We start from the raw sequence: 22771 nt of genomic DNA, 5'->3' as shown, positions 1-22771 counted from the left end.
CAACATTTTATAGACATGAAGCCTTCAGGACAGAAGCTGATCATTCTAATGATCATTTATTGATGACATGGACGTTACATGAGTCAGCAGCTGTGTCAGTGGTTCAGTTTCATCATGTTCAGTTGCACATAGAGGTCAAAGGTCACGAGGTGAAAGAGTTCAGCTCTAAACTGTGTTTGCTGGTCACGTCTCAGATCAGCTGATCTCACTCAGATATTAAAGAAACAACCAGTAAAACTTTATAACTGATAACAAATATTCAATATATATATCAGACCAACCAGCCAATCACAGCCCTGATTAAAGCTCATTAAACTTCATGATATATTCAATCTATTTAAATGATCTCATTTTCTAATGTAAACTGAAGCTTAAAGAAACTGCTATATATATATATATATACTGATTATATAATACAGTAAATGTATATTATATCTAGTCAAAGTGTGACTGTTAAAAGTGTTATTGAATATCTCAGATAAACTTTATTAAACATGAATGTAAAGACGTGTTTATATTCTATATAAACTTTATTAAACATGAATGTAAAGACGTGTTTACATTCTGTATAAACTTTATTTAAACGTGAACTTGTCTCTTTGTGACAAACTGTGTCCACACCATGGATGTATAAAGAGATAAATCAATGTTCTCTTTATACATCCATGTCCACACTCTGTCGTGAACGCGCCTGGTTCCAGGCTCGCTCCCGACATGTTTCGTCATGAGCTGCGATTGGTCGAAAGGATTACACCCATGAGGGAGGGTCCAGTACGCATGCGCAGTGCGGGCGGGAGGGGAGCGTGTTTGTGAAATTTGAAGTTGGAGGAAAGTTGAGAGTGACTGAAAGTATTTAAAGTTTTATTAACAAGAACAGATTCTTCATGCTGTGCAGGAGGACACAGACAGGTAGACAGACAGACAGGTAGACAGACAGACAGGTAGAGAGACAGACTGAAGGAGCAGAGAGGGAGACAGAAGCTCCGACATCCAGGCAGAGACACCGGGAGGTCGCTGAGCTCCAAGCCGGGACAAGGAGCGCGACCGCCGGCATGATGATCGAGTTCGCCCCGCTGAACATCCCGCTGCGGAGGAGACTGCAAACCGCCGCCGTCCTGCAGTGGGTCTTCTCCTTCCTGGCCTTAGGTAACATCCACCTGTCTGTCTGATCACCTGTCTGTCTGGTCACCTGTCTGTCTGATCACCTGTCTGTCTGATCACCTGTCTGTCTGATCACCTGTCTGTCTCCTCGTCTCTGGAACATCACACACTGTGAGCACCAGCCTGAGTGCAGTGTGTGTATTGATCAGTGATCATTGATCTGTGTGCTTATTGAACAAACATAAACTCTTTAAACTCAGCTGAACACCTATCAATACATTTCACAACATATTGATCAGTGATCAGTGATTTAAAGGGAAGATTTGTTTATTTGTACATCACATTTCAACAACAAGACAATTTAAAGTTTTACATAAAACATAAAAGGCATCAAAGCAACACAAGGCAACGTAAAAGACATTTAAATACAATTAAAAAGTGTTAAAATGGAAATAAAAAAGAGTTAAAATAGAATAAAATATATAAATCAGGAGAGTAAAAGTTACAGTTCAGTGTAAGAAATGAATAATAATTTGATTTAACAGAAAAGTCTTCAGCTGTTAAAGAACTGAGAGTCACAGCAGACCTGCAGTTTGTTCAGATAAAACCTGAACGCTGCTTCTCCAGGTTTAGTTTGGACTCTGGGGACAGAAAGCAGACCTGATCCAGACCTGATCCAGACCTGATCCAGACCTGATCCAGACCTGATCCAGACCATCTGAGAGGTCTGGATGGTTCATAATGAAGCAGCAGATCAGAAACCATTCAGTACTTTATAAACCAACAGCAGTATCTTTGACAGACAGGAAGTCAGTGTAAAGATCTGAGAACTGGACTGATATGATCCACTTTCTTGGTCTTAGTGACTCGAGCAGCAGCGTCTGGATCAGCTGCAGCTGTCTGATGGATTGTTTAGGGAGACCTGTGAAGACGACGTTACAGTAGTCGAGTCAAGTTAATGGATCCTTCACAACAACCACTGACACACCTACAGACGGCAGCGGTCACGCCGTCAATGATCTTTCAGTCTCCTCTGATCTGATCAATCAGTTTAATGATCATACGTCGCCTGTTTCTCCATGTTATTATTGAATCAGCCAGCTAGAATCATCTCTTCCTGATGTTCTCACAGAGATGAATAAACTGGTTCTCTGGATAGTTTAACATATAAACCAGCATCATACTGGTCTGCTCCACTCTGTAGCTCCTCCTCACCCAACTTCACCTGGTGGATCAATGATTCTGCTCACAACATCACAGCATTAGAAATATTCCACCAGAAGGAATCACTGCTGAAATACAGAGATGCTCTCCAGCAAGCTCAATCTGAATATGACTGAGATTTGATCTGTAAGAACAGACGCGACCTCAGATTCCACTCCGGTGTCCTGCTGTACAGTCCAGCTCTTTAACTTCACCCTCCACTTCTTTCTCATATTGATCATCATCAGCCTCCTTTTACAGTTTGATCCAGTTCATTGTTCTGGTTCCCTTGGCAACCTCATTAAGACCTGTTCAGTGTGATTGATATCATCAATAAATCCTTCAGCTCTGGTATCGTTCCTGCTGCAGTCGAGGTTACATCATCATTAAAAGACCCACAAACTCTAAACAACGACAGACTGATCTCAGGTTTCTCCTTCAGGTCCAAACTGTTAGAAAAGCTGTTTGCTGATCAATTCACTGCCCATTGATCCAATAAAACCTTCTGATCACCTGTCTGTCTGATCACCTGTCTGTCTGATCACCTGTCTGTCTGGTCACCTGTCTGTCTGATCACCTGTCTGCCTGATCACCTGTCTGCCTGATCACCTGTCTGTCTGGTCACCTGTCTGTCTGATCACCTGTCTGTCTGGTCACCTGTCTGTCTGATCACCTGTCTGTCTGATCACCTGTCTGCCTGATCACCTGTCTGTCTGATCACCTGTCTGTCTGGTCACCTGTCTGCCTGATCACCTGTCCGTCTGATCACCTGTCTGTCTGATCACCTGTCTGTCTGATCACCTGTCTGCCTGATCACCTGTCTGTCTGATCACCTGTCTGTCTGGTCACCTGTCTGCCTGATCACCTGTCTGTCTGGTCACCTGTCTGTCTGATCACTTGTCTGTCTGGTCACCTGTCCGTCTGATCACCTGTCCATCTGATCACTTGTCTGTCTGATCACCTGTCTGCCTGATCACCTGTCTGTCTGGTCACCTGTCCGTCTGATCACCTGTCTGTCTGGTCACCTGTCTGTCTGATCACCTGTCCATCTGATCACTTGTCTGTCTGATCACCTGTCTGCCTGATCACCTGTCCGTCTGATCACCTGTCTGTCTGATCACCTGTCCGTCTGATCACCTGTCTGTCACTCAGCTCAGTGCTGTCTCGCTGCCTTCGTGCTCCTGGCTCTCTCTGATTGGTGGATGGTGACCCTGCTGTATGCTGGTTGGCTGTGGCTGGACTGGGACACGCCCACCAGCGGGGGTCGGAGGTCAGGCTGGGTCAGGAGCTGGAGCGTCTGGGACTACTTCAGACAGTACTTCCCAATCACGGTGAGCTTATTGATCTGACTGATCAATACTGATACATGCTGAGGATCAATACATGTTGAGACAGATCAATACTGATACATGCTGAGGATCAATACATGTTGAGACAGATCAATACTGATACATGCTGAGGATCAATACATGTTGAGACAGATCAATACTGATACATGCTGAGGATCAATACATCTGACTGATTATTGATTTGTGTCTCCAGCTGGTTAAAACAGTCGATCTGGATCCAAAGAAAAACTACATCTTTGGATTTCATCCACACGGTGAGACACCTGTCTGTCTCTACCTGTCTGTCTCTACCTGTCTGTCTCTACCTGTCTGTCTCTCTACCTGTCTGTCTCTACCTGTCTGTCTCTCTACCTGTCTGTCTCTCTACCTGTCTGTCTCTACCTGTCTGTCTCTCTACCTGTCTGTCTCTACCTGTCTGTCTCTATCTGTCTGTCTCTCTACCCGTCTGTCTCTCTACCTGTCTGCCTCACTACCTGTCTGCCTCACTACCTGTCTGTCTCTCTACCTGTCTGTCTCTCTACCTGTCTGTCTCTACCTGTCTGTCTCTCTACCTGTCTGTCTCTCTACCTGTCTGTCTCTACCTGTCTGTCTTTCTACCTGTCTCTACCTGTCTGTCTCTACCTGTCTGTCTCTATCTGTCTGTCTCTCTACCTGTCTGTCTCTACCTGTCTGTCTTTCTACCTGTCTCTACCTGTCTGTCTCTACCTGTCTGTCTCTACCTGTCTGTCTCTACCTGTCTGTCTCTCTACCTGTCTGTCTCTCTACCTGTCTGTCTCTACCTGTCTGTCTCTCTACCTGTCTGTCTCTCTACCTGTCTGTCTCTACCTGTCTGTCTCTACCTGTCTGTCTTTCTACCTGTCTCTACCTGTCTGTCTCTACCTGTCTGTCTCTCTACCTGTCTCTACCTGTCTGTCTTTCTATCTGTCTCTACCTGTCTGTCTCTCTACCTGTCTGTCTCTCTACCTGTCTGTCTCTACCTGTCTGTCTCTACCTGTCTGTCTTTCTACCTGTCTCTACCTGTCTGTCTCTACCTGTCTGTCTCTACCTGTCTGTCTCTCTACCTGTCTCTACCTGTCTGTCTCTCTACCTGTCTGTCTCTCTACCTGTCTCTACCTGTCTGTCTCTCTACCTGTCTGTCTCTCAGGTGTGCTGGTAGCTGGTGCGTTTGGTAACTTTTGTACGGAGGCGACGGGTTTTTCTCGGCTGTTTCCAGGACTGAAGTCTCACCTGCTGATGTTGCCGTTCTGGTTCAGAGTGCCGCTGTTCAGAGATTACATCATGTGTGGAGGTACACACCTGTCTGTCTACCTGTCTGTCTACCTGTCTGTCTACCTGTATACTTCTCTAACAGTGACCTGGGAGAGAATAACATCAGTTGGTGTGTGAGCAGGATGCACCCACAGAATAAACAAGCGCTCCTCTTCTCGCTGTCAATCTACTGTTTCCATGTCCCATAGGTACGGGGACCGACCCCCAGCGGGTCAGCTGACCTGGTTTACTCTTTAAGACACATCACCTGGTGACTCTGATTATCAACCTGTGGTTATATAAGCGTGATGCAGACATCAGACGTGTGTGTGTCCACGTGTTTGACAGCATCGTTGTCTTTCTTACACAGACTGTTGAGAGCGTTGCTTTTCTGTCTGCTTGCGTAGCCTTTGTCTCTTCGCTGGAGGAAGCGGCGGCCATGAATCCTGCTGATCGCTACACTACCATGGCATAAATATGAATATGAAGCAGGTCACTGGTAGAAGTTCTAACAGAAATTCATTGGAAAGAATCTTTCAGTCTTGATGGTCAGTGATTAAAATCTTTTATGTTAAGTGATTTTCTGATATTCAAACTATCACTCATGAATGAAAACAGGACTGTTGGTGTTGTTGCCATAGCAACAGTGAGGTCTGAATCTCCTCAACAACGTAAACATTTTCAGCTGATGTGATGTCAGAGATGATGAGTAATAACTGTAATAACTATATATATTACAGTATAACTAAGTAATAACTGTATGACAGGTGTTTATTCTTGATGTTAACGTGACTCAGGTCACAGTCGTGTGTTTACAATCAGAAATGTTTCAACTGGTCACGCTGATGTTTGTTCAGACTGGAGACCGACATGGAACTTTACCAGAACGTTTGCGTAATGTCAGTCTGTGTGTCCGACTTTCTCAATCCGCTCTGAGTAAACAGTGTTACAGGTCAGAGCAGGAGGAGGCAGAATGCTGCTCTCTGATTGGCTGACTGAGCAGCTGCAGGGACATATGGGTTTCAGCTATTGATCAGCTTTAGTATTGATCCCAGAGTGATAGTTGAACTGCTGAGTGAGTTTGTGATGAAACAAGAAGATGTGAAATGAAAACAGATCACAGCTCTCTCATGTGTTTGTTGTCTTGTTTTCTCCTCAGAGTGTGACCTCTGCACTCTGTCAGATCTTTGACATGCAGGTTAAACGTGACTCTGGCAGAGCGTCTGTTCACCTGTGAAGGAAACATGTGACACCTGGTGGTCAAACTGAGGAACTGCAGGACAGTCTGGCTGCAGGCTCCGCTGTCAGGACAGGAAACAGAAACAAAACAAAACAAAACACAACAAAAAGCACCAGAGAAAAAGCTCCAGACCCTCGGCTGTCATGATGAATACATGCTGCTGTTTAACATGATTTAATCAGTGATATATATTCAGTAATTCTGCAGACGCAGTGATCTTATGAATTCTTTAAATGTAGCGAAATATACAGACTGGTTACACATTAAAGGAAAACCTGGCCCAGGTGTGCATGCTGGACCCCTACAGTAAGGGGGTCTGGTCCAGGTCTGGATGCTGGACCCTTACAGTGAGGGGGTCTGGGGGCTCTGTTAGGCTGGCATGGTTTAGGTCCACTTGTCCCCTTAGAGGGAAGAGTCACTGCTAATCAATACAATACATGAAACATGTCTGTCCTGATGGGAGTCGTCTCTTCCAGGATGAATCACATGTTACGACCTTCACAGTCACCTGATCTCAACCCAGCATCATCATCATCACAACACCACATGAGGAAGATCTTTATGAACCATGATCACCTGTCTGTCTGTCACCTGTCTGTCTGTCTGTCTGTCACCTGTCTGTCTGTCTGTCTCTCACCTGTCTGTCTGTCTCTCACCTGTCTGTCTGTCTGTCTCTCACCTGTCTGTCTGTCTGTCTGTCACCTGTCTGTCTGTCTGTCTGTCAGGTCTGGTGTCCAGCTGTAAGTCCAGTCTTTCGTACCTGGTCAGTCGTCCTGAAGGAGGAAACGTTGCTGTCGTCGCAGTGGGCGGAGCTCCAGAGGCTCTGGACGCTCGACCGGGAGCTTTAAAACTACAGGTACCCGATCCTGATCCTGATCCTGATCCTGATCCTGATCTGATCTGGACTCAGTTCAGTTTCTGCAGGATTTCACTGAGTTTTTTTGTGATTATTGCAGCCAAAACAGTTTGATTCTGCAGCAGCTTTTCTCAGACAGTTTGTGATGTTTTATGTCTCTTTTAGCAGTAAAATTACAGGAACTGGGAAAAATTCCAAGCAAAGTAAAATAATGTGATTTATTTAAACTGGTACCAGTGAATAGTCGTATGTAAGGACTTCCTGCAGATCACAGAAACAACCATATTTCAGCTGAACATGAGAACCATGAGGACTCAACGTTCTGTAAAACAGAAAATACTGTACTTGAGTTCCATTTATAACCTTTATTAAATAAACTTTCAGCTCAACATCAGCAGCAAATAAAATCATCAGTAATGTTATTAAAATAAATCTAGTTTGATGTTTATGTTTGAGGCAGATTATGTCTCCTGACTCACTGAATCAAACCTCATTTGGGAACATTTGGGAACATTTGGGAATAGTTTTGCTCGTCTATGGCATCGTGCTGACAGCTGCTGATTCAGATGTTTCAATAATTTAGTAAAACTGCAGATCTCACAAATATTCAGAGACTTCTTAAACCTGCGTTGATTATTGCGATGGACATCAGGGACTGAGGGACATCAGGGACATCAGGGACAGCAGGAACACCAGGGACTGTGGGACATCAGGGACATCAGGAACAGGGGGGACTGAGGGGACAGCAGGGACACCAGGGACATCAGGGACATTAGGGACTCAGGGACAGCAGGAACACCAGGGACTGTGGGACATCAGGGACATCAAGAACAGGGGGGACTGAGGGGACAGCAGGGACAGCAGGGACATCAGGGACATTAGGGACTCAGGGACAGCAGGAACACCAGGGACTGTGGGACATCAGGGACATCAGGAACAGGGGGGACTGAGGGGACAGCAGGGACACCAGGGACTGAGGGACATTAGGAACAGGGGGGACTGAGGGGACAGCAGGGACACCAGGGACATCAGGGACTTTAGGAACAGGGGGGACTGAGGGGACATCAGGGACTGAGGGACATCAGGGACAGGGGGGACTGAGGGGACATCAGGGACTGAAGGACACCAGGGATTGAGGGGACATCAGGGACAGCAGGGATATCAGGGACAGCAGGGACATCAGGGACTGAGGGACTTAGGGACATCAGGAACAGGGGGGACTGAGGGGACAGCAGGGACTGAGGGACATCAGGGACTGAGGGATCCCGGGACAGCAGGGACATCAGGGACTGAGGGACTCGGGGACACCAGGGACTGAGGGGCATCAGGGACTGAGGGATTCAGGGACAGCAGAGACTGAGGGATCCAGGGACAGCAGGGACATCAGGGACATCAGGGACAGCAGGGACTGAGGGATCCAGGGACATCAGGGACACCAGGGACTGAGGGACTCGGGGACACCAGGGACTGAGGGGCATCAGGGACTGAGGGATTCAGGGACAGCAGAGACTGAGGGATCCAGGGACAGCAGGGACATCAGGGACACCAGGGACTGAGGGGCATCAGGAACTGAGGGATTCAGGGACAGCAGGGACATCAGGGACAGCAGAGACTGAAGGATCCAGGGACAGCAGGGCCACCAGGGACTGAGGGACTGAGGGACTCGGGGACAGCAGGGACTGAGGGGCATCAGGGACTGAGGGATCCAGGTTGATGTGGCGTTGTAGACGTGTTGTTGTGTGAAACTTCTGACTGTTTCTTAGGAGACGTGGTGCAACAGTCTGCAGTGAGGAAACTTCCTGCTCAGCAGAACTCTGCTGCTCTGACGTTGAGTCTGAACGTTTCCTAACTTCTTACGACATCTTCAGTGCAACCAGCTCGCTGCTCAAACTCAAACATTAAAACGTCGACACTTTCTGAGCTCTGATGAAAGTCACAGATTCATTTCAACATTTTCCTCTTTTTGAATCTCTCAGACGTTCTCGTCTCTTCAGGAAGCTCATTTCTGCCAATGTGATGAAAAAAACATCCTGCAAGTCTTAATAATGAGAAACTTTCTCATAATAATGAGTTAGTGTCAGAACGCCTGTAGGTGACGTTCAGTCACTTTCAGATTATAATATAATATAATTACAATAATTCATGAACTGAAAACATAAACAGGAGGAAGATGAAATGATCACAGAATAAAAGCTCTTTATTTGATTTACAGTCCTGAATTTTGACTGAAGCATTTTCTTCTTCTTATCATTACTCAGTGAAGTGATTTTCAGTCTTGTTGCTGTTCCCGCCTGTTTGCCACCTGTTTGCCGCCTGTTTGCCTCCTGTTTGCTGCCTGTTTGCCACCTGTTTGCCGCCTGTTTGCTGCCTGTTTGCCTCCTGTTTCCCACCTGTTTGCCTCCTGTTTCCCGCCTGTTTGCTGCCTGTTTGCCTCCTGTTTGCCTCCTGTTTGCTGCCTGTTTGCTGCCTGTTTGCTGCCTGTTTCCCGCCTGTTTGCCGCCTGTTTGCTGCCTGTTTGCCACCTGTTTGCTGCCTGTTTGCCACCTGTTTGCCGCCTGTTTGCTGCCTGTTTGCCACCTGTTTCCCGCCTGTTTGCCTCCTGTTTGCTGCCTGTTTGCCACCTGTTTGCCGCCTGTTTGCCGCCTGTTTGCTGCCTGTTTGCCTCCTGTTTCCCGCCTGTTTGCCGCCTGTTTGCTGCCTGTTTGCTGCCTGTTTCCCGCCTGTTTGCCTCCTGTTTGCCGCCTGTTTGCCGCCTGTTTGCCGCCTGTTTGCTGCCTGTTTGCCTCCTGTTTCCCGCCTGTTTGCTGCCTGTTTGCCTCCTGTTTGCTGCCTGTTTGCTGCCTGTTTGCCGCCTGTTTGCCACCTGTTTGCCACCTGTTTGCTGCCTGTTTGCCTCCTGTTTGCTGCCTGTTTGCCTCCTGTTTCCCACCTGTTTGCCTCCTGTTTGCTGCCTGTTTGCTGCCTGTTTCCCGCCTGTTTGCCTCCTGTTTGCTGCCTGTTTGCCACCTGTTTGCCTCCTGTTTGCCTCCTGTTTGCTGCCTGTTTGCCACCTGTTTGCCGCCTGTTTGCTGCCTGTTTGCCTCCTGTTTCCCGCCTGTTTGCTGCCTGTTTGCCTCCTGTTTGCCACCTGTTTGCCACCTGTTTCCCGCCTGTTTGCTGCCTGTTTCCCGCCTGTTTGCCTCCTGTTTCCCGCCTGTTTCCCGCCTGTTTCCCGCCTGTTTGCCACCTGTTTCCCGCCTGTTTCCCGCCTGTTTCCCGCCTGTTTGCCACCTGTTTGCCGCCTGTTTGCCACCTGTTTCCCGCCTGTTTGCTGCCTGTTTGCCACCTGTTTGCCACCTGTTTGCCACCTGTTTCCCGCCTGTTTGCTGCCTGTTTACCACCTGTTTGCTGCCTGTTTACCACCTGTTTGCCACCTGTTTGCCACCTGTTTACCACCTGTTTGCTGCCTGTTTCCCGCCTGTTTCCCACCTGTTTGCCACCTGTTTACCACCTGTTTGCCACCTGTTTGCCACCACTAATCTAAGATGACATCACAGGGCATCACTGAGTTTTGTTCATTTTTAAACAGCTTCAGATTTGTGAAACCTTTCTTCTGTTTGTGAAACCTGTAAAGAAAGGGGCAGTTTTTCCAGATCACATTAGACCAGGTCCAGTAATTAAAAGAAAAATTAGAGAAGTGATATTTTACTGGATAAAGATATTTTGTGATTCTATTTCAAAAGGTAAAAATAAACGTTTCTACCTTTGTTTTGTTGTACTCTGTCATTACCAACAAATAGAGAGACCTGGACGGTGCTGTGAACATCTAGCAGACAGTCGGTGAAATCTGAAATGTTTCACAGATCTGGAACTGTACTTTAAAGAGTCTCTAGAGTCTCCTTGGTAACCAGGTCCAGATCTGACAAGTGATCTGGACCCGGTCTGATGGGGCAGCAAACAGGCGGGAACAGCAATAAGACTGAAAATCACTTCACTATGAGTAATGAACGAGAACTATGTTCTCTTGGCTGGTTGATTGTTTTGGCGCCACAATATGAGCATCAAACAGGTGACAGATGATGTCATCACCCTACAGGAAGTCATGTGTGATGTCAGAAAATGTAGTTTGTGGTTTTCAGCCCAATATTTCCTGTTTGGCTCCTGACAAAGACGTAAAGCTGAAACGTTTGAATCAACGCGATGCTGTTTGGACAAAGAAGAAGCTGATGACATCATCCATGGTCAGCAGGGTTCCCAACATCTGGTTCATGATCCCATAGGGGGCCATGACGGGACTGCAGGGCAGGAAATAGAAATATATATTTACAAAACACTGAAATAGTGAATAGTTTGAACTTTTAAAAGTGATCCGACCTGTGATGAACGCAGCAAATGAGAGCTGACGTGTTAATGTTGATCAGTTCAGCAAAATGCAAAGTGAAATAAAACGTTTCCTGTTTTAATCTCCAGTTTAAAGAATAAAAGTCTGAGGAGAAATCTGAATGTCATATAATATATATAATTTAATAGATATTTAGATATTTAATGTCTTTTTCATGTGGACAAAAACTGAACAAATAAGTTTCATTAACTAACAGTTTGTTTGTTTTTCAGGTGCGAAACAGGAAGGGCTTCATCAAACTGGCGCTCAAACACGGGTGGGTGGAGCTTATGTGAGGGGCGGGACTGTGGGTGGAGCTTTGTGAGGGGCTGGACTGTGGGTGGAGCTATAAACACTGATCCCTGCGTGTGTGTGTGTGTGTGTGTGTGTGTGTGTGTGTGTGTGTGTGTGTGTGTGTGTGTGTGTGTGTGTGTGTGTGTGTGTGTGTGTGCAGAGCTCAGCTGGTTCCGGTCTTTTCTTTCGGAGAGAACGAGCTGTTTGATCAGATGGAGAACCCGACCGGTTCTCCTCTGAGGAGGCTGCAGGTCAGAGTCCACACCTCAGTTACATTTAATGTGTTACTGTTCCCTAGGCAGTTGCTAGTTGCCAACTAGCAACTGCCCAGCCACCGCCTAGCAACCTCCATGTAACATCTTAAACCTCACATAACTTTGCTCTAGCAACCTCCATGTAACATCTTAAACCTCACATAACTTTGCTCTAGCAACCACTGTGTAACACCTTAAACCCATGTTACTATTCCCTAGCAACCACCTAGCAACCGCCTAGCAACTGCCAAGTAACCTCCATGTAACATCTTAAACACCACATAACTTTGCCCCAGCAACCACCTAGCAACCGCCTAGCAACTGCCTAGTAACCTCCACGTAACATCTTAAACACCACATAACTTTGCCCTAGCAACCACTTAGCAACCGCCTAGCAACCGCCTAGCAACTGCCCAGCAACCGCCTAGCAACCTCCATGTAACATCTTAAACACCACATAACTTTGCCCTAGCAACCACTTAGCAACCGCCTAGCAACCGCCTAGCAACTGCCCAGCAACCGCCTAGCAACCTCCACGTAACATCTTAAACACCACATAACTTTGCCCCAGCAACCACCTAGCAACCGCCTAGCAACTGCCTAGCAACTGTCTAGTAACCTCCACGTAACATCTTAAACACCACAAAACCCATGTAACTATTCCCTAGTAACCATAATGTAACAACTAAAACCCAAGTTACTATTCCCTAGCAACCATCATGTAACATCTAAAACCCATGTAACTATTCCCTAGCAACCACCAAGCAACCGCCTAGCAACTGCCAAGTAACCTCCACGTAACATCTTAAACACCACATAACTTTGCCCCAGCAACCACCTAGCAACCGCCTAGCAACTGCCTAGTAACCTCCACGTAACATCTTAAACACCACAAAACCCATGTAACTATTCCCTAGTAACCATAATGTAACAACTAAAACCCACATTACTATTCCCTAGCAACCATCATGTAACATCTAAAACCCATGTAACTATTCCCTAGCAACCACCAAGCAACCGCCTAGCAACTGCCAAGTAACCTCCACGTAACATCTTAAACACCACATAACTTTGCCCCAGCAACCACCTAGCAACCGCCTAGCAACTGCCTAGCAACTGCCTAGTAACCTCCACGTAACATCTTAAACACCACAAAACCAATGTAACTATTCCCTAATAACCATAATGTAACAACTAAAACCCATGTAACTATTCCCTAGCAACCACCTTTCCCTCAGAGTATTGAACGTTTTGTTGTTGTTGGTCATCAGTTTGTTTATATGCAGCTCTACTGCTGTCTGTCAGATTACATGTTAGCCTGTTAGCTTGTGGCTAATGGTTCCTCTTTATGTTAATGAGAACTGTTAGCATGATGATGATCAGTTGCATTAGCATTGTATGATGTCAGCATGTTGCTCTGTGGAAACAGAACCGACTGCAGAGCGTCATGGGAGTAGCGATTCCTCTGTTCCACGCCAGAGGAGTTTTCCAGTATAGCTTTGGACTGTTGCCGTACAGGAAGCCCATAAACACCATAGGTACAACTCATCACTAATCTAATGGTTTATCTAATGTTAGTCCAACACTGAGGCTAAGCAGACATCTGTCTCTCTCTGTCCTCAGTGGGGAAGCCGATCCCGGTCGTCCAGACTCCGAGTCCCAGCAATGAGGACATCGAGTCTCTGCATCAAGTTTACCTGCAGCACCTGAACGAGCTGTTCGAGCAGCACAAACACACCTACGGCCTGCAGGAGCACCAGCACCTCACATTCATATGACCTACGGATGACCTACAGATGACCTTCAGATGACCTACATATGACTTTCAGACGACCTGCAGATGACCTACAGATAACCTGCATATGACCTGCAAATGACCTGCAGATGACCTGCAAATGACCTACACAGGACCTACATATGACCTGCAGATGACCTACACATGACCTACATATGACCTGCAGATGACCTTCAGATGACCTACATATGACCTTCAGATGACCTGCAGATTACCTGCAGATGACTGTCTGACCTTTGTCTCTGCTTGTAAAGACAAGTGTTTGTGTTCTTTTTCTGTGTAATAAAGTGACATTACATCATGATGATGATGATGACGATGATGATGTAACAGATGACTGGCAGGTCACGTGACTTCACTGTTTTATTAAATTAATCCATATGAGAAGATGCAGTTCATTGGAATCAATAACTAATCAGATATTTTCCTTCATCAGCCAGCTGATCAGAGTGTATTTAACCTGAAACATTATTGATTAACATCAGATTGATTGACAGCTGAACAGTTCAGTGTTTCATCCTCAGTTTACAGTTTCATATGTTGAGACGCTACAAATTCGTCAATAAGTATTAAAAATACAAACATGAAGTTCTGCTTTAAATCAAAGTTCTCACTGTGAGGAATTTGTTTCTGGTGTTCTGAAGGTCATTGTGTTTGTTGCTGTTCAGTCACAATCATCATCAATAAGTCTTTAAAGCAGGTAAAGATGTACCTAGAACTAACATTTACTAACATATACTGTATATATATTTATATAGGAACAGTAACATATACTGTATATATATTTATATAGGAACAGTAACATATGCCTTATATGTTTATATAGAAAGAGCAACATATACTGTTTCTATATTTATATAGAACCAGTAATATATGCTGTATATATATATATATATGTTTATATGGAAACTAACACACTGTATATATATTTATATAGAAACAGTAACATATACTGTATATATATTTATATAGGAACAGTAGTATGTGCTATACATATATATGTTTATATGGAAACTAACACACTGTATATATATTTATATAGAAACAGTAACATATACTGTATATATATTTATATAGAAACAGCAACATGTACTGTATATATATTTATATAGAAACAGTAACATATACTGTATATATTTTTATATAGAAACAGTAACATGTACTGTATATATTTATATATAGAAACAGTAACATATACTATATATTTATTTAAATAGAAACAGTAATATATGCTGTATATATATGTTTATATGGAAACTAACACTATATTTTATATAGAAACAACATATACTGTATATATATTCATATAGAAACAGTAATATAAACATATACTGCATATATGTTTATATAGAGACAACATATACTGTATATATATTCATATAGAAACTATCATATACTGTATATATAAAAACAGTAATATTTATATTTAATATAATATTCATGTTAGTTCAATGTAGATACGTCAGTCAGTCAGTTTATAAAAAACTTTATTGACAAAACTTTTATATCAACAGCATGTTGACTAAATATAAACAAATGTGAGTGAGTCCGTCCTCACTGCGCAGGCGCGTCCCATTAGGGCACGCACGGACGCACGCGCTTTGCTCGGTGCGGGCTCGTTCCATGGGCTCGTTCACGCGTCGCTCGGACTGATGGGTGATCCGGATCAGACTGAGACCCGGACATGGTGAGGATGTTTACTGGCTGCTGATTGGCTGCTGTGCGGAGCCGCGTGCGCTGCGTGCTGAGAGGATGATGGAGAGGAAGAGGAGGAGAGAGCGCTGACATTTGTTTAAAGAAGAAGAAGAAGAGCTCTGACAGTCTGTTTAAAGAAGAAGGAGAAGAAGAGTGTGAGGAGGAAGCAGTCTGAAGAAGAAGAAGAAAAAGCTCTGGATGTTTGAACTGACAGGAGTAACAATTAAAAGCAGACAACCGAAGAAGAAGTCGGAGAAACTTTTCTTAAAGTCTGCGCGCGCTCCCGCTGCCTGCGGCTGCTGACGGGCAGGGACGCGCATGCGCACAGAGCTGGGTGTGTTGCTACATATAATGGATCAGTTGTGTCAGATGGCTCGGCGGTGACGTCACTGGAGCGGTGGGAGCGCGCGCTGTTGTGAACGTGAGTGTTTGTTTACTAAAGTGACGTCAGAGGTCATGATTTATGAGTAAAGCTGTGTTGTGTTTGTTTATGATCAATACAAAACAAACATGCTGATCAGCTGATCACCAAACATCACAAACAAACATGTTTCTCTGCTTGTTGTTCAGTTTATGTTTATTGATTAAATATTAATAAAAGCAGATCAAAGGAAGAAGTTTAGACAAACATTCACTTAATATAACACACAACACTATTATGACTATTTTTATTCTTCTTCTTCTTCTTCTTATTATTATTATTATTATGATTATTATTAATATTATTATTATTATTATTATTATTATTATTATTATTATTATTAATATATATCTACATGCTTTAAGTTACTTACCGTCCTCTGGTTTCATGTTGTAATCAGGGGTCGAGATGGCTGAAAGGAAGAAAAAGAAAAATATCTGAATGTTTTTTAGCTTTTAACTGGATAATTTAGCATCTCAGTTGAAATGATTCTAATCTGACAGCACAAACACATCAGTACTTATTTAAGTTCATCAAACTGACGACTTGACAGAGTGAATTGAGTCAGTTGAGTTTGTTGAGTTAGTTGAGTCAGTTGAGCGAGTTGAGCTAGTTGAGTCAGTAGAGCTAGTTGAGTTAGTTGAGTTTGTTGAGCTAGTTAAGTCAGTTGAGTTAGTTAGTGTTGAGTTAGTTGCGTTAGTTGAGCTAGTTGAGCTAGTTGAGTTTGTTGAGTTAGTTGAGTTAGTTGAGTCAGTTAAGTTTGTTGAGTCTGTTGAGTCTGTTGAGTTTGTTGAGTTTGTTGAGTTAGTTGAATTAGTTGAGTTTGTTGAGCTAGTTGAGTTAGTTGAGCTAGCTGAGTTTGAGTTTGTTGAGCTAGTTAAGCTAGTTGAGTTTGTTGAGTTAGTTGAGCTAGTTGAACTAGTTGAGTTCGTTGAGTTAGTAGAGTTTGTTGTGTTAGTTGAGTTTGTTGAGTAAATTGAGTTAGTTGAGCTAGCTGAGTTTGAGTTTGTTGAGTTAGTTGCGTTAGTTGAGCTAGTTGAGTTTGTTGAGTTAGTTGAGTCTGTTGAGTCAGTTAAGTTTGTTGAGTCTGTTGAGTCACTTGAGTTAGTGTTGTGTTAGTTGAGTTAGTTGAGTTTGTTGAGTTAGTTGAGTTAGTAGAGTTTGTTGAGTCTGTTGAGTTAGTTGAGTTTGTTGAGTTAGTTGAGCTAGTTGAGTTAGTTGAGTTTGTTGAGTCTGTTGAGTTAGTTGAGCTAGTTGAGTTTGTTGAGTCTGTTGAGTCAGTTGAGTTACTTGAGCTAGTTGAGTTAGTTGAGTTACTTGAGCTAGTTGAGTTAGTTGAGTCAGTTGACTTGAGCTGTGTGGTTTCTACAGTCCTGCTCAGGTCTGTGATCGGCTGGTTTAAAGTTGTGTTTCTCTGCAGAGAGAACAGATCTGCTGCTGGTCCACAGGTTTCAGGTTTAAACCAGCTCAACAGGGAAACACTGTCCGAGGAAACACAAGTAGAAACACTGAGAATAGAAACACTGAGAGTAGAAACACTGAGAGTAGAAACACTGAGAGTAGAAACACTGAGAGTAGAAACAGAGAGTAGAAACACTGAGAGTAGAAACACTGAGAATAGAAACAGAGAGTAGAAACAGAGAGTAGAAACAGAGAGTAGAAACACAGAGAGTAGAAACACTGAGAGTAGAAACACTGAGAATAGAAACAGAGAGTAGAAACACTGAGAGTAGAAACACTGAGAGTAGAAACAGAGAGTAGAAACACTGAGAGTAGAAACACTGAGAGTAGAAACAGAGAGTAGAAACACTGAGAGTAGAAACACTGAGAGTAGAAACACTGAGAGTAGAAACAGAGAGTAGAAACACTGAGAGTAGAAACACTGAGAATAGAAACACTGAGAATAGAAACACTGAGAGTAGAAACACTGAGAGTAGAAACACTGAGAGTAGAAACAGAGAGTAGAAACACTGAGAATAGAAATACTGAGAGTAGAAACACTGAGAGTAGAAACACTGAGAATAGAAATACTGAGAGTAGAAACACTGGGAGTATTAAATATTAATAAAAGCAGATCAAAGGAAGAAGTTTAGACAAACATTCACTTAATATAACACACAACACTATTATGACCATTTTTCTTCTTCTTCTTCTTCTTCCTATTATTATTAATATTGTTGTTATAATTATTATTATTATTATTATTATTATTATTATTATTAATATATATCTACATGCTTTAAGTTACTTACCGTCCTCTGGTTTCATGTTGTAATCAGGGGTCGAGATGGCTGAAAGGAAAAAAAGAAAAATATCTGAATGTTTTTTAGCTTTTAACTGGATAATTTAGCATCTCAGTTGAAATGATTCTAATCTGACAGCACAAACACATCAGTACTTATTTAAGTTCATCAAACTGACGACTTGACAGAGTGAATTGAGTCAGTTGAGTTTGTTGAGTTAGTTGAGTCAGTTGAGCGAGTTGAGCTAGTTGAGTCAGTAGAGCTAGTTGAGTTAGTTGAGTTTGTTGAGCTAGTTAAGTCAGTTGAGTTAGTTAGTGTTGAGTTAGTTGCGTTAGTTGAGCTAGTTGAGCTAGTTGAGTTTGTTGAGTTAGTTGAGTTAGTTGAGTCAGTTAAGTTTGTTGAGTCTGTTGAGCTAGTTGAGTTTGTTGAGTTTGTTGAGTTAGTTGAGTTAGTTGAGTCAGTTAAGTTTGTTGAGTTTGTTGAGTTAGTTGAATTAGTTGAGTTTGTTGAGCTAGTTGAGTTAGTTGAGCTAGCTGAGTTTGAGTTTGTTGAGTTTGTTGCGTTAGTTGAGCTAGTTGAGTTTGAGTTTGTAGAGCTAGTTAAGCTAGTTGAGTTTGTTGAGTTAGTTGAGCTAGTTGAACTAGTTGAGTTCGTTGAGTTAGTAGAGTTTGTTGTGTTAGTTGAGTTTGTTGAGTAAATTGAGTTAGTTGAGCTAGTTGAGTTTGAGTTTGTTGAGTTAGTTGCGTTAGTTGAGCTAGTTGAGTTTGTTGAGTTTGTTGAGTTAGTTGAGTCTGTTGAGTCAGTTAAGTTTGTTGAGTCTGTTGAGTCACTTGAGTTAGTGTTGTGTTAGTTGAGTTTGTTGAGTTAGTTGAGTTAGTAGAGTTTGTTGAGTCTGTTGAGTTAGTTGAGCTAGTTGAGTCAGTTGAGTCTGTTGAGTTAGTTGAGTTTGTTGAGTCTGTTGAGTTAGTTGAGCTAGTTGAGTTTGTTGAGTTAGTTGAGTCAGTTGACTTCAGCTGTGTGGTTTCTACAGTCCTGCTCAGGTCTGTGATCGGCTGGTTTAAAGTTGTGTTTCTCCGCAGAGAGAACAGATCTGCTGCTGGTCCACAGGTTTCAGGTTTAAACCAGCTCAACAGGGAAACACTGTCCGAGGAAACACAAGTAGAAACACTGAGAATAGAAACACTGAGAGTAGAAACACTGAGAGTAGAAACAGAGAGTAGAAACACTGAGAATAGAAATACTGAGAGTAGAAACACTGAGAGTAGAAACACTGAGAATAGAAATACTGAGAGTAGAAACACTGGGAGTAGAAACACTGAGAGTAGAAACACTGAGAGTAGAAACACTGAGTAGAAACACTGAGAGTAGAAACACTGAGAGTAGAAACACTGAGAATAGAAATACTGAGTAGAAACACTGAGAATAGAAAGACTGAGTAGAAACACTGAGAGTAGAAACACTGAGTAGAAACACTGAGTAGAAACACTGAGTAGAAACACTGAGAGTAGAAACACTGAGTAGAAACACTGAGAGTAGAAACACTGAGTAGAAACACTGAGAGTAGAAACACTGAGAGTAGAAACACTGAGAATAGAAACACTGAGTAGAAACACTGAGAGTAGAAACACTGAGAGTAGAAACACTGAGTAGAAACACTGAGTAGAAACACTGAGAGTAGAAACACTGAGTAGAAACACTGAGAGTAGAAACACTGAGAGTAGAAACACTGAGTAGAAACAAGTCAAAGTCGAGCATCAGTAATGTCGGGCAGTAAAAGTACAGACTGACTCTGATTATGGTTTCAACAGTTCAACAGTAATCCTGCAGAACCTGTACTGACACACGCACACACTCACGCACACACTCACGCACACACACTGACTCACACACACACTGACTCACACAAACACACACTCATGTTAATCCAGGTTGTGCAACAGGCTGAAGCAACCGGCAGCAGAACAGACTGAGTCAGAGGAAACAGAAAACACAGAAGAAGAAAGTGAGTTTCAGACGAAAGCCGAGGGGCGAGAGACACTGAGCACGACAACAGCAGAGAGAGAGAGAGAGAAAGACAGGCTGTGTGTGTGTGTGAGACAGACTGTGTGTGTGTGTGTGTGTGTGTGTGTGTGTGTGTGTGTGTGTGTGTGTGTGTGTGTGTGTGTGTGTGGTGAGACAGGCTGTGTGTGTGTGTGTGTGTGTGGTGAGACAGACTGTGTGTGTGTGTGTGGTGAGACAGACTGTGTGTGTGTGTGTGTGTGGTGAGACAGACTGTGTGTGTGTGTGTGTGTGTGTGTGTGTGTGTGTGTGTGTGTGTGTGTGTGTGTGTGTGGTGAGACAGGCTGTGTGTGTGTGTGTGTGTGTGTGTGTGTGTGTGTGTGTGGTGAGACAGGCTGTGTGTGTGTGTGTGTGTGTGTGTGTGTGGTGAGACAGGCTGTGTGTGTGTGGTGAGACAGGCTGTGTGTGTGTGTGTGTGTGTGGTGAGACAGGCTGTGTGTGAGTGTGTGGTGAGACAGGCTGTGTGTGTGTGTGTGTGTGGTGAGACAGGCTGTGTGTGAGTGTGTGGTGAGACAGGCTGTGTGTGAGTGTGTGGTGAGACAGGCTGTGTGTGTGTGTGTGTGTGTGGTGAGACAGGCTGTGTGTGAGTGTGTGGTGAGACAGGCTGTGTGTGAGTTTGTGTGGTTAGACAGGCTGTGTGTGTGTGTGTGTGTGTGCGTGTGTGGTGAGACAGGTTGTGTGTGTGTGTGTGTGTGTGTGTGTGTGTGTGTGTGGTGAGACAGGTTGTGTGTGTGTGTGTGTGTGTGGTGAGACAGGCTGTGTGTGTGTGTGTGTGTGTGTGTGGTGAGACAGGTTGTGTGTGTGTGTGTGTGGTGAGACAGGTTGTGTGTGTGTGTGTGTGTGTGTGGTGAGACAGGCTGTGTGTGTGTGTGTGTGTGTGTGGTGAGACAGGCTGTGTGTGTGTGTGTGTGTGTGTGGTGAGACAGGTTGTTTGTGTGTGTGTGTGTGTGGTGAGACAGGTTGTGTGTGTGTGTGTCTACTGTCTTTGTTTACATACACCGTGAGGACTTGCCTCTTGTTTGTGGACAAACAGCAGCTGAACCAGTAAGTGTCCCTTTAGGGCTACTTTCAGCTTCTGCTCAGGGGTCAGGTGATGTCAGGTGATGTCAAGTGATGTCAGGTGATGTCAGATGATGTCAGGTGATGTCAGATGAGGTCAGGTGAGGTCAGGTGAGGTCAGGTGATGTCAAGTGATGTCAGGTGATGTCAGATGAGGTCAGGTGAGGTCAGGTGATGTCAGGTGAGGTCAGGTGATGTCAGGTGAGGTCAGGTGATGTCAGGTGAGGTCAGGTGAGGTCAGGTGAGGTCAGGTGATGTCAGGTGATGTCAGGTGAGGTCAGGTGAGGTCAGGTGATGTCAGGTGAGGTCAGGTGATGTCAGGTGAGGTCAGGTGAGGTCAGGTGATGTCAGGTGATGTCAGGTGATGTCAGGTGATGTCAGGTGAGGTCAGGTGAGGTCAGGTGAGGTCAGGTGATGTCAAGTGATGTCAGGTGATGTCAGATGAGGTCAGGTGAGGTCAGGTGAGGTCAGGTGAGGTCAGGTGATGTCAGGTGAGGTCAGGTGAGGTCAGGTGAGGTCAGGTGAGGTCAGGTGAGGTCAGGTGATGTCAGGTGATGTCAGGTGAGGTCAGGTGAGGTCAGGTGATGTCAGGTGAGGTCAGGTGATGTCAGGTGAGGTCAGGTGAGGTCAGGTGATGTCAGGTGATGTCAAGTGATGTCAAGTGATGTCAGGTGAGGTCAGGTGAGGTCAGGTGATGTCAGGTGAGGTCAGGTGATGTCAGGTGAGGTCAGGTGAGGTCAGGTGATGTCAGGTGATGTCAGGTGAGGTCAGGTGATGTCAGGTGAGGTCAGGTGATGTCAGGTGATGTCAAGTGATGTCAAGTGATGTCAGGTGAGGTCAGGTGATGTCAGGTGAGGTCAGGTGATGTCAGGTGAGGTCAGGTGATGTCAAGTGATGTCAGGTGAGGTCAGCTGAGGTATTTTGTGATGATTTCCTGAGTTTACCTGCAATAACATTCTTGTTCCTACACTGTTCACTGTTTAATTTCACCAGACTTCTATAGAAAAAAATACCATCAAAGCTCACATGTATGAAGATACATCAGCGAAGTATTCTGATCTAATGACATTAAAACCTGGTTTACAAATGGTGGTGGAAAGTAACTAAGTACATTTACTCAAGTACTGTACTTCAGTACAGTTTTGAGGTACTTGTACTTTACTTGAGTATTTCCATGTGATGCTACTTTCTACATTTCAGAGGGAAATATTGTACTTTCTACTCCACTACATTTATTTGACAGCTTTAGTTACTTTTCAGATGAAGATTTGACACAATGGATAATATAACAAGCTTTTAAAATACAACACATTGTTAAAGATGAAACCAGTGGTTTCCAACCTTTTTGTCTTTTGACGTCTTACAAAAAGCAGTGTGTAGTCGGGGTCACATTTCACATGTCTATGAGTTGTTAACAGCTCCACCAAATAGTGATTTTTCCCTCTAAACTTCTCACATGCTTTCATTTCAATAAATGTTCAAATGATCCAATATTTCAGCAAAAATCAAAGATTAGAGAAAAAGTCCAAAAACTGAAAACAGATTTGTGTATCAGAACTTTGTTTTTTCTTCTTTCCTCTCCCATTAATCATCTC

At 43.9% G+C, this 22771-nt stretch overlaps 1 protein-coding gene across 1 annotated transcript; it reads left to right on the top strand.

Moving 5' to 3' along the window:
• The first annotated feature begins 766 nt into the window (after positions 1 to 766).
• Positions 767 to 14087, top strand: mogat3a (monoacylglycerol O-acyltransferase 3a). Its single transcript, XM_042401839.1, has 9 exons — positions 767 to 1146; positions 3457 to 3635; positions 3847 to 3907; positions 4798 to 4941; positions 6867 to 6997; positions 11591 to 11634; positions 11812 to 11902; positions 13335 to 13443; positions 13529 to 14087. Exons 1-9 carry the CDS (start codon positions 1053 to 1055, stop codon positions 13681 to 13683), a joined length of 1008 nt encoding a protein of 335 aa, XP_042257773.1. The 5' UTR covers positions 767 to 1052; the 3' UTR covers positions 13684 to 14087.
• Positions 14088 to 22771: the final 8684 nt, after the last annotated feature.

This window comes from Thunnus maccoyii, chromosome 22, assembly GCF_910596095.1.
Source record: "Thunnus maccoyii chromosome 22, fThuMac1.1, whole genome shotgun sequence".
NCBI lineage: Eukaryota > Metazoa > Chordata > Actinopteri > Scombriformes > Scombridae > Thunnus > Thunnus maccoyii.
This window is presented reverse-complemented; position numbering and strand designations above follow the sequence as displayed.

What these genes read in the sequence shown, in the direction of transcription:
- mogat3a (XM_042401839.1), top strand. Translation starts at nt 1,053, where the DNA reads ATGATGATCGAGTTCGCCCCGCTGAACATCCCGCTGCGGAGGAGACTG. An exon ending in GACAGTACTTCCCAATCACG is followed by an intron (nt 3,636 to 3,846) that starts GTGAGCTTATTG and finishes TTGTGTCTCCAG; the next exon opens with CTGGTTAAAACAGTCGATCT. An exon ending in CTTTGGATTTCATCCACACG is followed by an intron (nt 3,908 to 4,797) that starts GTGAGACACCTG and finishes TCTGTCTCTCAG; the next exon opens with GTGTGCTGGTAGCTGGTGCG.